At 37.0% G+C, this 16,696-nt stretch overlaps 1 protein-coding gene across 5 annotated transcripts in view; it reads left to right on the forward strand.

Annotated features, from left to right (window-relative positions):
* Positions 1-16,696, forward strand: part of doc2b (double C2-like domains, beta) — a 277,442-nt gene that overhangs the window by 252,630 nt on the left and 8,116 nt on the right. For all 5 annotated transcript variants that reach the window (XM_051696116.1, XM_051696118.1, XM_051696115.1 and 2 more), the window contains 2 exons: positions 6,071-6,197; positions 13,337-13,494. In XM_051696116.1, the coding sequence (XP_051552076.1) occupies positions 6,071-6,197; positions 13,337-13,494 (285 nt within the window). The remainder of the gene's footprint in view (positions 1-6,070; positions 6,198-13,336; positions 13,495-16,696) is intronic.

Raw genomic sequence — 16,696 nt, forward strand, 5'->3', positions numbered from 1 at the left:
CTTATTTTATGACAGACAAGGACTCGTATCTCGGACTTGTATGCAGTTATTAGTGCCTTGACTTGGACACAATATTGTTGACTTGTACTCAGACTTGAGCAGTGAGGACTCGGACTCGACTCAGAATCGAGATCTAGTGACTTGATTACAACACTGCGGTACAGTACATGCACAAGAGCAACACAGAATTTCTTCAGTGTGCCTGATATCAATATATTGTACAGTAACACAGATATGAAGCACACATATCTGAAGCTCATTTAATACAGCTATTCAACTAAAATAACTCATTGGGAGAAATGATGCACCATTTTTTTTTTTTCTGACTTACTGACTTAGTAAGTGATGTCTGTAGTCATTAAGGCTATTTTCATATTTTATTTCCATATAATTGACCAGAAGCCCTTCACTGACCTACAGTCCACAGCCACAGAATTGTTCTTTGTCCAGCCTTCTTTGAGTACAAAGCGTATCCTGCTGTGTGAGGTTCCATTAATCATTTTGTGCTGCCTTCTCTCGGAAAGTGTGGTTTGTTGCCTGTACAGCCGGAGTTGTGCTGACAGCTTCCTGCTGACTGCGACACGCAAAACATGGTACTTCAAATTTGAATAGTTATGTTGGTAGGAAACATTATAAATGAATATTACTACCAGGTGTAAATGGTGATGTGTCTCGCCTGACCACTTGTAATCTGGTCACCCGAGACAGATCTTCATACCATTTGAAAACAGGGCCTATGTTTTCTGTTCTGGGGTGAGGTAAAGATGACCAATGTAAAGGCAAGAGAGCAAAGAGTGTCTATGTGTCTGCAGACATGTGCATCAGGGAGGACCCACCTGATGATTCACCATTGCTTTTCTTTAGGGCTGTCTTTGTCAGTTTCCATGGAAACCAGAAGTCTCCCTCATAGGCCTTTCCTTCAGGGACCACTCTCTTGTCCTTCACGTAAAGAAATTCAAAACACTGGCATATTTAGCCTCTCACCTCTAGCTTTTATAAAAACTGCATTTTCATTATTTTCTCATGCAGCATTCTGGCACTTTATTGCGCCTTCAATTTCCTCAATAAAAGCTGTCTAGTAAATCTCTGTCAGTCTGTGACTACATCCCAGAGGTAAAATAGTTGTCTTATTCTGGCTTGGTCTTGTTTGCTCTTGATCAGTCTGAAGGGAAGCTAGTTCAAGCTACAAATGAAAGAGTTGAACAAAAAAGACACAGGAAGTTACATCCTCTCTTTCAATTAAAAGTGGTTCCCAACCCTGTTCCTGGAGGCCCCCCAACACTGCATATTTTGTATAACTCTCTTTTTCACCACTAATGAGCTGATGAGTTGAATCAGGTGTGTTTGATTTGGGATATATCCAAAATGTGTGGTGTTGGGGGGTCCTCCAGGAACAGGATTGGGAACCACTGAACATAAACACTAAATGAGACTGGCAGGATCCAGCATTTTGTGCTTCAGACTAATTCAAAAATTGCTCTGGTTTGACATTTATTGATTTTAAATATTGGTTAGTAAAGAAATAAACAGAGCTTGTACATTGAATTAATTCAGTTCAAGCCATGTAAACATAACCAGTAAAGGCTGAAGAGCTGGCCTCTATCCTGATGCAGAAGAACCCTTTATCCCTGTTTCTGGATAAACTCTAAAAAGGCACATTGTTATGTCATAATAAGCTGCCATGCTAAAAGTATTCGAATCATTGAGAATAATTCACTGTGTGGATATTTAGCGTGGCAGCTGGCAAACTACTAAATACTGTATGTTTGTACTCTTAACTGAAATATTTTTTAATATAAAGCAGTGAGTTAGGGAATATAGGGAGTCAAGTTAAAACATAGTAGCAGTAAATGCAATACTCAGTCAATGAAGAGTACAGTTGATTAACTGCAAATTTTGACACCTTGTTTATACATTGATCTTAACTGTGAACCACCATTTGATTTCAGCTGAGTTATAACTTTGTGTGCTCTATGGATTTAGAGTGGATATTTACAGTATGTTGGTATATTTTACCAACCACCCAGTATACAGCTTGGCTGCCACATCAGTCAATTTCATAGAGTTTCATCCTATCAGATTATAGCATTGATGTGTGTATTTTATTTTATTTTTTTTTATGTTAAAATGCTTCCTCCCATCCAGCTTTATATGCAGAAACAACTATAAGTAAAGCTATGTCACAAATGGTGCACTATGCACTCAACAATGTAGTGTTCAATTTAAGAAGTACATCATCCCAGTGTTCATAGTACTCTTTTTTTATTTTATTTTTAAATTTTCAGTGTGAACATTCTACCTGCTCTACTTGTGCTAAAAAAAAATGGCCTGGAAGCAGCAGTTTGGGACACAGCTTATGCCAATTTGGCTCTGTCAAAACATTGCTTTATTTGAGAACCATGACCAACACGACACAGCAACATTGACTCAACCAGTAGCATGAGTTTGGGGTGAGACTGTATGTTTTTTTTGTCCAAGAACCTGTCATTATTTTTTCAGTTCCGTTTGGTAATGCAAGTCATGCATAAATTATGACCTTCACCTTTAAAGCATCATTATACAATTTTTATGATTACTCAAAATCACAAGCTTCAAACAATCATATCAGCCTTGGAAACATTATGGATATCTTAACAAATTCAGGGAAAGAGACCTACCAATGCACCCCTTCAGAGTATGAAAATCATGACAATGTCAGGAATGTCTGTTGGAAATAGACATGTACATGATGTCGTGCTTCAGTCTTTTACACTTCTACACAATGCATTTCCACACAGCTCTGTGGTTTTATCTCATTTTAGCATTCGTTCATTCTCATTATTCACCAGACTTGCATGCCACAGATGAACATCAAAGTGGTGTTTTAATGGCAGGCGGTGCCTAACTCCTACTGTGACTATGAAAACTATGTGATTCGTTATCTGAAAAGGCATACCCTCATTGCCACCGTCAACAGTGACAGCTCTATTCAAAGCCAAATTATCCACACAAGTGCCTCACCTATCATGCCTTTACATCTGAAAGCCTTTTAATTTATACTTGCAATTTAAGAATACTAAATCGGCATTTGCAAACATGTTTTTTTTTATGTTTATGGACAATTAGATGTACATAGTTGGCTGTGCTTCACCTCTTTATTTTTCTGTTTTTATAACTTCATGGGATTCTCTTGGCATATTAAATCAAAGAGAACTAAAACAAAGCCATTAGAAAATCTTATTTAACAGCAGGAACTCTCTTCTCTTCTGATCTCATATCATAAGTCTGTCTCTTGGACGAAATTATGCATCGTTAATTAATTTTCCTCCCAGCATTCAGTTAGAATTATGATCTACATTTCTAATACATTTTACATATTTAAACCCTGGCTGTCTACCTAAATGCACAAATTTTACTGCCTACTAATATTTTTAGTTGGGATCTTTAGCTCTCTAACACAGTCTAATTATTTGATAAATGAATGTGGGAATGCAACAAGCTATGATTCATACAATGTTTACTCACCAATATTAACATATCAATTTAAGATTTAAGTGAAGACCATTGCTTTAAATCAAAGACCAATCTGGACTTTTCTACCCCACATTCCTCACCAAATTTGAATCAGTGCACAAGCATATCCATCTCACATGGGCAAACACAGTATGCTGTGATTGCAGAGAATAGCATGTATAAGAAATCCCTGATTGACGGTCTAGCATAGATTTGTCCATTTAGCATTGGCACATTCATTCAAGAGGACAGTTGGCATTAAACATACACACCGCAGTAATCAGCCAAAATCAAAACAAAATGGCAAACACACACAGTTCGAGAAATGGCATGAAGAGTAATCCAGCATACATGGTTATTTTGGCAAACAATCCTCCTATCCACATTGACATTGAGGGGAAAAGGGGAAAATGTAATAATCAGACCTTTTGGACATGCCTGAGCAGCCATGTTGCTGCCCGTGTCTTATACAAGACCTTTATCAATCTGCGAGTGAACAGTAGGAGAAAAATTGTGACTGCCTGTTTAGCTGATACTGAACATCGCTGAAGTCTTTGGAGAGCTGAGCTGCTGAGCTAGACTACACAAACATGTACATACATGAGTTTAGCAATCAATCATGATGGGAGGTTAAAAATACACGACTAAACCTACGATGGCAACAGAACAACCATACATGAATCCAATGTTTCCATAATGCTGTGGAGAGGTAACAAATGAAAATTATGTGGATGAGGAGGCATTCTGTGTGTGAATTCCCTCGCCTTATCGACAACAATGTCTGCACTTTCAGCAAGGAAAGACTGATGCCGATGTGTAACACACATATTTATTCAACACTGTATGCATCTGTCTATTTGAGATATTTAATTGTTAAATGTTTTGATAGGGCTATTTTTCTATTAATTAATCTGGTAAAAAATATATGTTGACCATAAACTACAGTATTATAGACTACAGTTCTGAGATATAGTGACTATACACCAGAAGTGCCCCACAGGCTTGCATTTTTGTTCTCGCTTTTTTTTTTTTTTTTAGATATCAGGTTCATTGGTTGAGACAGAATTGAGAGAATTAGTCATTTTATAAGGTGTAAAACATGAGGATTAGTCCAGTCCTAGTCCAATTTCCAATGCGCTCTAGGTCCTCGTGATAGCGTAGTGACTCGCCTCAATCCGGGTGGCGGAGGATGAATCTCAGTTGCCTCCGCGTCTGAGACCGTCTGAGACCGTCAGTCTGTGCATTTCATCACGTGGCTTGTTGAGCGCGTTACCACGGAGACATAGCGCATGTGGAGGCTTCACGCTATTCTCCGCAGCATCCATGCACAACCCACCACACGCCCCACTGAGAGCGAGAACCACATTATAGCGACCACGAGGAGATTACCCCATGTGACTCTACCCTCCCTAGCAACTGCACCAATTTGGTTGCTTAGGAGACCTGGCTGGAGTTACTCGGCACGCAATTCAATATAATCTTAAATATGGAATGGAAATGATGTTCTTTTGGCCTTGTGTTCTTGCGGTAAATGAGACATCACCAGTGAGTTCTTATTTCTGTGTGAATTACTCAACTGTTTCCAGCCAAATGTTATTATTGACATGTACAAAACTAAAAGAAGCAACACCTTTGTTCCTACCCCCACATATCAAGTGGTTCTTACCGATACTGCAAATAGCACAGAAAACTCATTTCACAGTGAGCAAGCTCTATGCAAATTAACATTTAATGTGAAAAGATAACATGAAATGACTCTTCCTTCCATGGAGGTTCTGCATTTTTGGTATAAACTCTGCGTACTGAATATATGGTGCATTTCATGGTCATAGGAGGTGAGTTGCAGTCATGCAGTGTTTGCAATGAATGCATAATTTGACTGGATTTGGACCTACTCTTCCTTTTTCCCTGAATGAACATAGACCAGGATTAAAATTTGTTTAATTTTTTGGACAGATCTGAAAGATTGTAATCAGATTAACATAGTTATAATGAGAGTGAAACACCCTAAAAGAAGAATGAAACTGCACTGAACTTGATTGAACAGCGCAAACAAGTTATCTGTGCAAGCCAATGAACAGCACTGTACAGCGGACTGGACAGCGCAAAGCTGGGTTGTTTACTTGCACCACCCAGTGTTTAGCTCGATGCAAGTTAGCTTCAACCACGCAGCTCTGACCATAGCACAGTTCTCTTTAATCAGCATTGCGCAGTTAAAACTGGCTTGGACCGTGCTAACCAATGGGTCACGCAGCGGAGGTATTTTTGGTCTACACTGCACACTTTGAAAATATTGGGTGGCACAAGTACACAACCCAGCTACGCGCTGTCCATTGGGCAACGGTGTGCTTTTTATTGGTCTGTGCAAATAACTTGACCATGCTGTGCTGTTAAATCAGCCTTGACAGATTCAACCTTATTTTGGGGTGTTTAGGTTCCCATAGTTGTGAAACATTAGCCTTTAAAAACTTAACCTCAGAGCGAGTTCCTGTCTAGTTTTAAACAGCTGTGTAGTTCCTTTATCGTGTCAAGTGTATGCCTTATCTGTCTCTGTTGTCAATCTTTTGTTTTCTTGTAGGATTTCAGTGTGTGACGAGGACAAATTCCGCCACAACGAATTCATTGGAGAAACTCGAATTCCCCTGAAGAAGCTCAAACCCAACCAGACAAAGAACTTCAGCAACTGTTTGGAAAAGCAGCTTCCTGTGAGTAACAGTAATTTAGAGTTAATATCTAGAAAACCAAGTCGTTTGAAGATGTTAGAAGCTCATTTGTAATAATCATCAGTATCATTGCCTGTGAGTGATGGGGAAATTGAGGGAAGTTTGAAAGCTAGGTACAGATATTCAGATATCAAATTGATTAGCACATCCAAATGAACTGCAAATAACTCTGATTAGAATTAACATACAGTACCAATTAGAATTACATTATCATAGGAACAGCATCCTCACGTCCATCAACCATCTGAGACGAACATTACAGCATTAACAAAAACCAGCAATACAAAACAACTGCGTAAAGCTGAAGACTGCTCACTGCCAAAAGAAACTATGAATCATTCATGCATAAACATTAAGGCGCAACAATTGAATTGCTGCTTTTAGCGTTTAACTAAAAAGCTACCCAATTCAAAGCCTGCCACATCCTCAAGCATTACTGTGCGGGAAGGCATTTTTGTTATATTTTCGCTGGCAACTAGACAACCATCTGAATGTATGAGGGTACATGGTCCCAAAATGTTATATCTAAGATCTAAAACCTAGCTCAGCAGCTAGTCTTTCCTAGAACCGTGCTTTAGGGCACAAAGCTATGCTAGCCTCAGCACAAACCACTGCTTTATAAGCAGGAAAAAGGGAAAAATGTTGAGGAAAGCAATTCAATACACTCCATTGTGGCCTTGTCCGGGTTATTTGATGGTGGTAGATGTAGATTTTAGTGCAAGGTTGAAGTGTCAAAGTGCTCCGTAGCCTGGCAGGATGGACAAGTATTGGGTTGGGGGCTGATCTTATGTATCTTTTTTGCTTACGTGGTATCTTTTTATCAATATATTTTGCTTAAAAGGCAGAGGTCAGTACTGGTTGCATATTTTAAGATATTTAAAATCACTGCTGCTGGTAGTGGAGCCAAAGCTAGGTTCTAACCCTGTTGACAAAGTCACCAGCTAGACCGGCTTTTTTAACCTGCTTCACCAGAAAGATTGTGCTCATCGAGCAGCTTCACTAGCTAAGATCTGCTGGTGATTAGCATTGCTATGCTTGTCCACCAGCTAGACCAGCACTAATCAGCCTAAACCAGCATGGAAATGTGTAATGTGAGGAGCTATATCATTTGTTTAAAAAAATCTGCCATTCAATGAAGAATATTATTTAAATGTAATTAAGCAATATTGCACAAGCAACGACTGTGATCTGGCCGTAGGCAAAAACAATGGAGCCATTGGCTCCTAAACTGAAACATTTAGTTTAGTTGCCAAATTACAAGATTGCTTGATTTAGATGGTTGTTAAGAAGATAGAAAGCAGAAGACAAGAAAGACAGCTGATAACCAGTTAATCAGGTGATAGTTTATATACAGTATATTAGGACTGCGCAGTTAATTGTATTTTAACCGTGATAACGTTTTCTGTCTCTCACGGTTAAATGAGCATAAACGTCTGCTATATTACTGAGCTAGCAAACAGAAATTGTCAGCCAGGTAAAGTTGCAAATTGTTGTTAATTTTCATTATAGGCTGTCTACGGATGACAGACCAAATCACAAGCTCTTTTGAAGTGTATTTTCAACTCAACTGACCCCTCATGCTCTCTTCAGAATTTCACCACTGACCAATCACTGTTTCACTTTCGAGCATGCACTTAAATATGGAGCAGTAGAAGTTTTTGAGTAGCGTGTGGGTGTGTTCTATTCAGAAGTGATCGTCCCTATGCCCTATTCCCTTCGAAGACTTTACCATACACTGTGAGAGCTCTGAAGGGCTAAAAGGTGATGGACTCAAAAATAAGGGTCATTTGTAACTCACTTTTTAAGTCATTTATGTTGAAAACTCAGTTTGAAGCGATCTTACAGCATGACTTTCATGATTGTTCTTCCTTCAAAGTGCCCTTTGGCAGCCTGGTTAGAAAGGATGGATTTAAATTGGGAGTAAATTCTATATAATCATCTGCCCCATTATGGTCCGCATCTGATGAGGCATATATTCAAGAAGTATGCTGGCCCATAACTATATGGCTATTATAAGAACACATGTATGGGATGTTCAGTATGTACAAGATGGAGTGCCCTTCGGAGGGTGATTTATCCCATTCGGAATGCATAGTATGTCTCATATGTGCTCCGCTTTGATTGATTACACAAGGCTCACGTCAGAAAGCTGGAAAATACTGCCTTATATGGAATACTGTATACGGAGGTAGGATGAAAATCAGGTGCCTTTCAAACTGTTCTGAGACCAGTTTCCTTAAGAGTTCCATTCATTAAGCCATTAACTGATTAGCCATGCAAGTCAGCTGCCCAAACATGCGGATGCAGCACGGTGTTATAATGGTCTCAGAGCGGTTCTATGCTTGATAGACATGAATTCCATCTTGTGCTCTCATTTGGTTCGATTCACGCGCAGCGCTTATATTTAAAGCACTCCAGATTTACTTAAATTGCACATTTGCGTAATTTCAATTATGCTTGGCCATTACAAGTGTCTAAAAAATCTAAAGCAAACCCATGGCACCAGGGTTTTGTGGACCGAGGAGGAGATGAGAGCATTTCACCATGTTTGGAAGGAGCACCAGAGCCACTGTTGACAACAGAAACAACACAAAGATGAACACTTCCTTCAGTTTTTTAAAATAAAGGCTTGAGACCATACAGCATTGCCGCCTGCTAAATTATTACCAAAATATATTACTATTGTTTATTTCTATAATAATAATAACAAATGATTCTTTTTTTTAAAGAGGTCTTAATTATGAAAACCTTACAGAGTAACTCTGATATTGGAAGTAAAGCATGGGCAAAACATGACTTAATTTTGGTCAAAATTAATTATTTACTTGTTTGTAGTAACACCTTGTTCAACATGAGAGCTGCTGTTTAATGTAATTGTATTTATTTAGTTTTTTCTTTTATAATTGATATCAAAGCAGCGGCAACAGTATTTATTTATTTATTTTGTCCAAATCGTGCAGCCCTGTATTAAAAAAAAATAAAAAAACCTCAAAGGGAAGAATAATCGTGATTAATAATCGTGATTATCATTTTAACATTAATCGTGCAGCCCTATTATATATTCAGTATATATATAGTATATACAGTACAGTATTCAAAGATTTAAAAATTATCTTTCTTTCTGTGACTGGGCGGCCCAGACACAGTGGCTACAAGAGTCCAAACTGGATTCAATCCCAGGTACAGTTTATTGTGCTTCCAAAATCCCAATAATAACCAGAAAGAAAAGAAAAAAAGATTTGGTACATAACAGGGACTTAAACAAGCCTGTAAAATACAGGATAGTCTTATTTTGAAATGTCTATGCTCACAGGTGCTCTCCAAACAGAAAAGGGAAACAAAGGCCCTGTCCCAATACCCACACTTGTGGTCTTGATACCGAGGAGGTGTTCAAGACTGTCCCATGTTTAAAACATGCCAAAGCTCAGTCCACACTAAATCCACACTAGCATGAATACCGCTTCGGAGCGGTCTTTCAGGCTAAGTGTATCCCAGAGTTCATCATGTTCAGGAGCCCACACCCCACCTACCCGAGCGATCAGCATATTTTCACCAAGTTCAGTATAAGTTATTTATTATAATCAGATAGTAAAACGTAAGTGTAGCATATATTTATTTTTGTATATATGAATATATTCAACATAAAAGCGCAATATAACATTCACAACTGGGCTGCATTGTAAGCTTAAGTTGATCATAGAGACCACAGGCACCAATGGTTTCTACGATCTACTTAAGCTTGCAATGCTTTTAGGAAATGCAGCCCTGGTTGAGATGACTTAACAGCAGCATCATAATTACTAAATATACATTATGTATATTTATATAGCTCTTTATTATCCTTTTCGCCCAATAATCACTTTATTTTGTTTGTTCTTGCCTAATACTGCTGGTGATCTTGGTAATTTATCAGCATACGATAGTTTACTAAATGTTGTTTTAAAATAAAGAAATTATTAACTACTTCCACAGTTTCTTTCTCATCTTTATGTATTTGAAGTATGTGTTTTAATGCTTTTTATTTGTTGTATGAAACCACATACTGATAAGTTGTGTAAAGTAGTTTTAGACTTATATAAATGACAAGCTAAAGCATTTAATTTAAATGGTTTGTAGTAATAGCTATTAATGCATCACACAGGTTTATAGAATAAAGTTGTTTAAATTAAGTTTTATGCAGTGTATTGAGAAACAAAGTAAAAAGAAATGGCTTATATTTAATATTTCACAGCAATTATGGGTGACAAAATTTTACAGTTAAACATTTTAATGTCCAAAGTATTAAAAATCAAAATGAGTTAACGTTTACAATTAATTTCACACAATAAAACATGATGAAAAATGTAGTTACATATTTTCTATTACACAATACAATTCTAACAACCAGTAGTGTAATAATAAATGAAAAGATGGGTAAACTATTCAGTTATTTATTATTTTAAGTAGGCTATAACAGTCACCGGTACCAATAACAATCAGTCTTTTGAATGCAACTACAAAAACAGCTGTCACAACCGGGACCAACATCATTAAGTCTGTGAGTGTCCAAATGTGCAATCAAAAGTCATACACACACCCGCAGTCTTCACGTCTACTTCCACACTGTGGCCAAACACCAGAAATATGTAAGACAAATGGGTAAGTAGGCAAGACCAAAACCGCAAGTGGGGGTATTGGGACGGGGCCAAAATATGCACTCTTGCAGTCATTTACAATGTACTACAATATAAACACTATAAACTGAACATTTTCATAAAACAAAATGTGCAGTAATTCATCAACAGTAGATCATGAGCGATCGCAAGCTATAAATGTCCAGTATTCCGATAATCTGGTATTATTAAATCAGATTTTTTTCTTTCTTGTCTCTAGCGACACCGTCAGTCAAAATCAGCATGACCTCATCCATCAATAAAGGTTATATTATTTCTCCGAGTTGTTACACTCATAATGCTCAGTGATAATCAGTAATGTTTATGTAACATATTGGAATGTTTTAGAACACCATTTATTATTTAATTTTAACAAAACTAAATTGTGAATATGTATCTTAAATTACATGTTGTCATATGAACAGTTAATCAGTGATTTGACTGATGTCAAATCTAACAAACCTAAAGTACACATCACAGTAACGGTTCTCAGTTCAAATCGGACAGAACTGAAAAGCTGACTTGCGGTTCAGTGAGGTAATTAGTTGTGAACTCGCTGACAGCTGACTCACTGTGTGATTTGCTGAGAATGTGGCTCTGATTCAAACTGCTTACCTGAGTTCGGCTGATGAAGAGCACCTGATTCAAAAGAGTCATTTGTTTGTGAATCAGACATCATGGATTGTGTTGTGTTTGTTGTTGCGTGCAGCAAGCAAATTTTAACAGAAAAAATAAAAAACGGCACGACACACTGGCACGCATCTAAAGTTGTAATTCAGTAACTCATAAGATGATATCTGGCTAAACCATATATAAACGTACACAAAGTGTTCCCTACTGTCGCCAGTGGCAACTAATTTTAAATTATTGTCACAAATATTCACTTTTTGTTGCATTTGCGACCATTTTAGCCACAGTCTGGAGCCCTGCGCTCTCAGCACTGCTCTCACTCTGAGTTTCAAACTATCTGTGATCGAATCTGTGTTTTGAATGATTCTTTTAATTAAACAAATTGTTCTCGTTCACTTCCATTTATTTCGGAAAAAAAATTAATTAAATGAACGATCAAAATCCCCACCGCTGTATTTGCGGAAAGACACGAACACAGATAAGAGAAATGATACAAATAGTGGAGTGCCCCAGTGCTGTTATACTAAATATCGGCACTCTTGAGATGCCACTTGATTTGATGACTGGAACTGTTATAAAAATTTTATTTGACAGGAAGGTAAGTTTACCACTGAGGAAGAAAAAGCCACAGCATGCTACAACCCTAAAATTCAGAGACATCATTTCTTAAAGGAATATTCCAGGTTCAATTCAAGTTAAGCTCAATCGACAGCATTTATGGCATATATTGATTGCCACAAAAATTAATTTTGAATCATCCCTCCTTATCTTTAAAAAAAGCAAAAATCGAGGTTACAGTGAGGCACTTACAAAGGTTCAGCACACAGACTGATTGGAGATCTGCTCTCAGACCTACATTGCAGGTAGAGGTTACAAAAGTTCAACACAAAGACTGACTTGGGATCTGCTCTTAACCCTAAGTATGACTCCACCAGCTGGCAAACAGTAAGAATGGTGTTTCTTGTGTGAGAAGACTCTGTAATGTGTACATGAGTGTGTTTGTGTAATCTCCAGTGGGGACGGAAATGAGACAGCAGTGTGTGGGGGATGAGCAGAGACGCCTCCTCCACAGCTAATTAACTTCATGCTTGACGGCTTTGGTGGCTCTACAGAGTTCAGAGAGGAAGAGAGTAGATTTAGACCTCACACTCAACGGTTGGGATGATTTCAGCTCTGTTTCTGTTCTGCCACATAAATGTCCAGACAAAAGCTAAACATTGCAAAGAAGATAAAGTGCTGCATAAAACTGATTTATTCCATGAATAAATTATGTAGGCTCGTGTTTCGTAGAAATTTCTACTCATTTATGGGTTCATAACCCATTTATAACTGATAATTAATTGATAATGCTCCTCAAATGAAGTTTGCAACCAGATTCATAGAATTACAACATTGAACTCTTTGTTCTGTGGTTATTAGAGGAATAGTTCACCCAAAAATGAAAAATCTCTCATTTACTCACCCTTATGCCATCCCAGATGTGTATGATTTTCTTTCTTCTGCTGAACTTAATCTGTAAAAATGATCTGTTTCTCACCAACACCTATCATATCACTTCTGAAGATATGGATTAAAACACTGGAGTCATATGGATTACTTTTATGATGCCTTAATGTGCTTTTTGGAGCATCCAAATTTTGGCACCCATTCACTTGCCTTGTATGGACCAACAGAGCTGAAATGTTCTTCTAAGTGTTCTGCAGAAGAAAGAATGTCATACACATCTGGGAACTATACCTTTAAGTTTGTACTTAAATAATATACAGCCTGCAATGGCCTCCTTTTTATTTCTTAGAAGTTGGAATGAAAAAAGTGTTTCCTATTTCTGTGTTTGCGCAGATCGACAAGACAGATGACAAGTCTCTGGAGGAGCGAGGGCGCATCATGATCTCTCTGAAGTATAGCTCTCAGAAGTCTGGCTTAGTGGTGGGCATCATCCGCTGTGCCCATCTCGCTGCCATGGATGCCAATGGTTTCTCTGACCCCTATGTCAAAACGTAAGACATACCTAGCACTCCCTCTGTCTCTCATTGATTTTCAGTTTTTCTTTTCAGTGCTCTATATGCTAAATTCACACTGGCATAACAACAGATTTTTGCTCAACGCAAAATCAGAGGTGTGTGGTGGACTTTTGATATGAGGAGGCAGAGTGCCATCTCGTTTTTTCCAATGTAAAATCCTATTCCTATATAAATCCTATATACATAGCTTTCAGGTTAAACCCATACAAATCTGAAATCTGACTGAACACAACATATGATATAAAAAAGTAGGCCTACATAACAATATATGATATAAAAATGTCACATACTTGCACATAACAGACATTTCAAAATATTAAAAATGGCTGTTCTCATATATGTAACATATTTTCCTTAAATCATAGTTTATTATCATCTCAATTGTATAAGTTATGTACATACTGTATATGCCCAAACAAAATGAACTATAGTTTTATATATGTGTTAACTGCCATATTTCAGATTTCTGTAATAGAAGGCATACGAAGCACCTTTTAACTTTCACTGTAAATAAGCATGAAATACTTCCTTTTTTTAATTATTATTTTTGTATGTTCAATTAACACTATTTATTAAATCAAGTCAAATCAAAGACTCATTCAGTTTATGCATTGTATTATAAGTATTATTTTTACATTGCTTCAAAAACAATACCTATAAGAATACATCCATCCATTTTCTATATTTGCTTGTCTCGGGCCAAAGGCAGGGAAACAAACACCCTGGACAGGTGACCAGTCAATCGTGCAGTTATATCAATTTTATCTGTTCGCCTATTATTTTTATAGTCATTTTATATTGGATAATTTGTCATCTACTCCTTTGTAAACACTGCAGGTTTCATGATGGCACGAGCTGCCACATGTAAGAGCAATTGCTCCAGTGGCTCACTAGCACACCATTTCATGTTTCATTCATTTCATGTTCATTTTGATTTGGACGTGACCAAAAGCATTGTTGTCTGTGTCGGTTAGTTGTTTACTGTGCAAATAGTTTCTCCACTTCTCCACATCAGTTCATCCCAATCTGCGAAGACCCACTGCGAGGACGAGAGCATGAGAGATGAGCATTGTTGCATTGATTGATTGACAGCGTATTGAATGAATCAGCACTAATCCAAGCCAGTGTCTTAACCATTAATCCAGTAGGATTGTCCAGATAAATAAAATTTGAATAAAAGTGTTTGCTAAATGACTAGTCTATATGTACACATGTATGTTTGTGAGGAAAAACCACACCCATTTATTCATTTATTAAGTGCTAGCATTCACATCATTTGTTATGTCAACACTTAAAGGTGCACTCAAATGGGAATTATGACACACTTCAATTTCTCCATATCAAAGATAGGAATTTCAGGCTTATGTTTATTTTGAGGACTAGAATGTGTTTGATAACAGTGAAGCATGAAGGATTAGAGTTCTTAACTCCCTTGGTTGCTGAATTGAAAGATTTATAGAGGGATTACTGCAGTGGAGCACTATGTTTTTGTTTTCTGCATGTACAAACATTGTTCAATTTAAACAGCCTGTATCCATCTCTGTAATTGCTTTGAATACTAAATTATTCATTTATCGCTGCTGTTGGTGACAACAAACAGAAGAAATCGTATTTATTTTTTAATCATGTAGGCTTTTTATGTACTTATGTATTTGTGTCTGTAATTTGTCTCAATTTGCTATTTTCAAATCACTCTGGTTTTTTTTTTTTTATTTTGTATTATTATTATCTGAGCATGGAGCAGTTCATTTCAATTCAATGCAATTAGATATCAATTGACATTCACCTTTTTGGGAAGTGAAGTAAATTTTACTGACTATGTTGCTAGTGTCAGTATCCATTTAAAATAGATATAGAACCCCAATTTTAAATTGCAGATTCATTTAGTTCATAAAAAAAAAGCTGAATAACAGGGTTGTCTTGAGGCATAGTTAAAGCAAGCAAATGACGTTCCCTAGCAAAAGAGCTCAAGGGAGACTGTTACAAAGAAAGGGGAAGGAACCTTTCATAGGTTTTTCTTTGTAAGTCTGCTGTCATTATATATATATATATATATATATATATATATATATATATATATATATATATATATATATAGTTGTGCTCAAAAGTTTGCATACCCTGGCAGAAATTGTGAAATTTTGGCATTGATTTTGAAAATATGACTGATCATGCAAATAAAACTGTCTTTTATTTAAGGATAGTGATCATATGAAGCCATTTATTATCACATAGTTGTTTGGCTCCTTTTTAAATCATAATGATAACAGAAATCACCCAAATGGCCCTGATCAAAAGTTTACATACCCTTGAATGTTTGGCCTTGTTACAGACACACAAGGTAACACACACAGGTTTAAATGGCAATTAAAGGTTAATTTCACACACCTGTGGCTTTTTAAATTGCAATTAGTGTCTTATGATTTAAAAAGGAGCCAAACAACTATGTGATAATAAATGGCTTCATATGATCACTAAACTTAAATAAAAGACCAGTCATATTTTCAAAATCAATGCTAAAATTTCACAATTTCTGCCAGGGTGTGCAAACTTTTGAGCACAACTTATATATATATATATATATATCTTGAACAAGCCAATGTTGACCTCCTCATTTTTGACTTCCATCATCAATTGAATTCATCATCAAATCAATTAATGTTTTGCACTCAGTTATTCTATCAATTCAGTTTGATTCCTGAATGGATAAAAAATAAATGACTCTTCTAGATAACCCAAGAAATTCTATAACATGGGCACCCGGTTGTGATTATTTGGCTGGGTAGGGTTTGACCTCAATGCCTGAATTTTTTTTTATCAGTAGATGGTCTTCTTGCCAAGTGGTCGTTGTAAGAGATCAAGGGACCCTCATTAGAGAGAGCTTGCAGAATTACAGCCGGAATGAGAAGTGTAATGACCACTAAGTCTGCAGACAAGTGAAGCGTGGTTGCTTTTAATCCCTCTCTCTGTTTTCTAATAAAACGTTCCTTGTTTTAGGAAGCACCTACAGAAAAAGTTGTTTGCAATGTCCTGCAATAAGCCTTGTTCATCCTTTCATGGCTCAGTTTCTGAAAATGTTCAAAATGTAATTCCAAATACAAGTGCTGCATTGCCCTCTGGTGGGCGAGTCATATTAACTAGTAGTCTGCAACAAGACCATTCTGCTTTTGTTGTTGAA

Source organism: Myxocyprinus asiaticus, chromosome 4, assembly GCF_019703515.2.
Source record: "Myxocyprinus asiaticus isolate MX2 ecotype Aquarium Trade chromosome 4, UBuf_Myxa_2, whole genome shotgun sequence".
Taxonomy (NCBI): Eukaryota; Metazoa; Chordata; class Actinopteri; order Cypriniformes; family Catostomidae; genus Myxocyprinus; species Myxocyprinus asiaticus.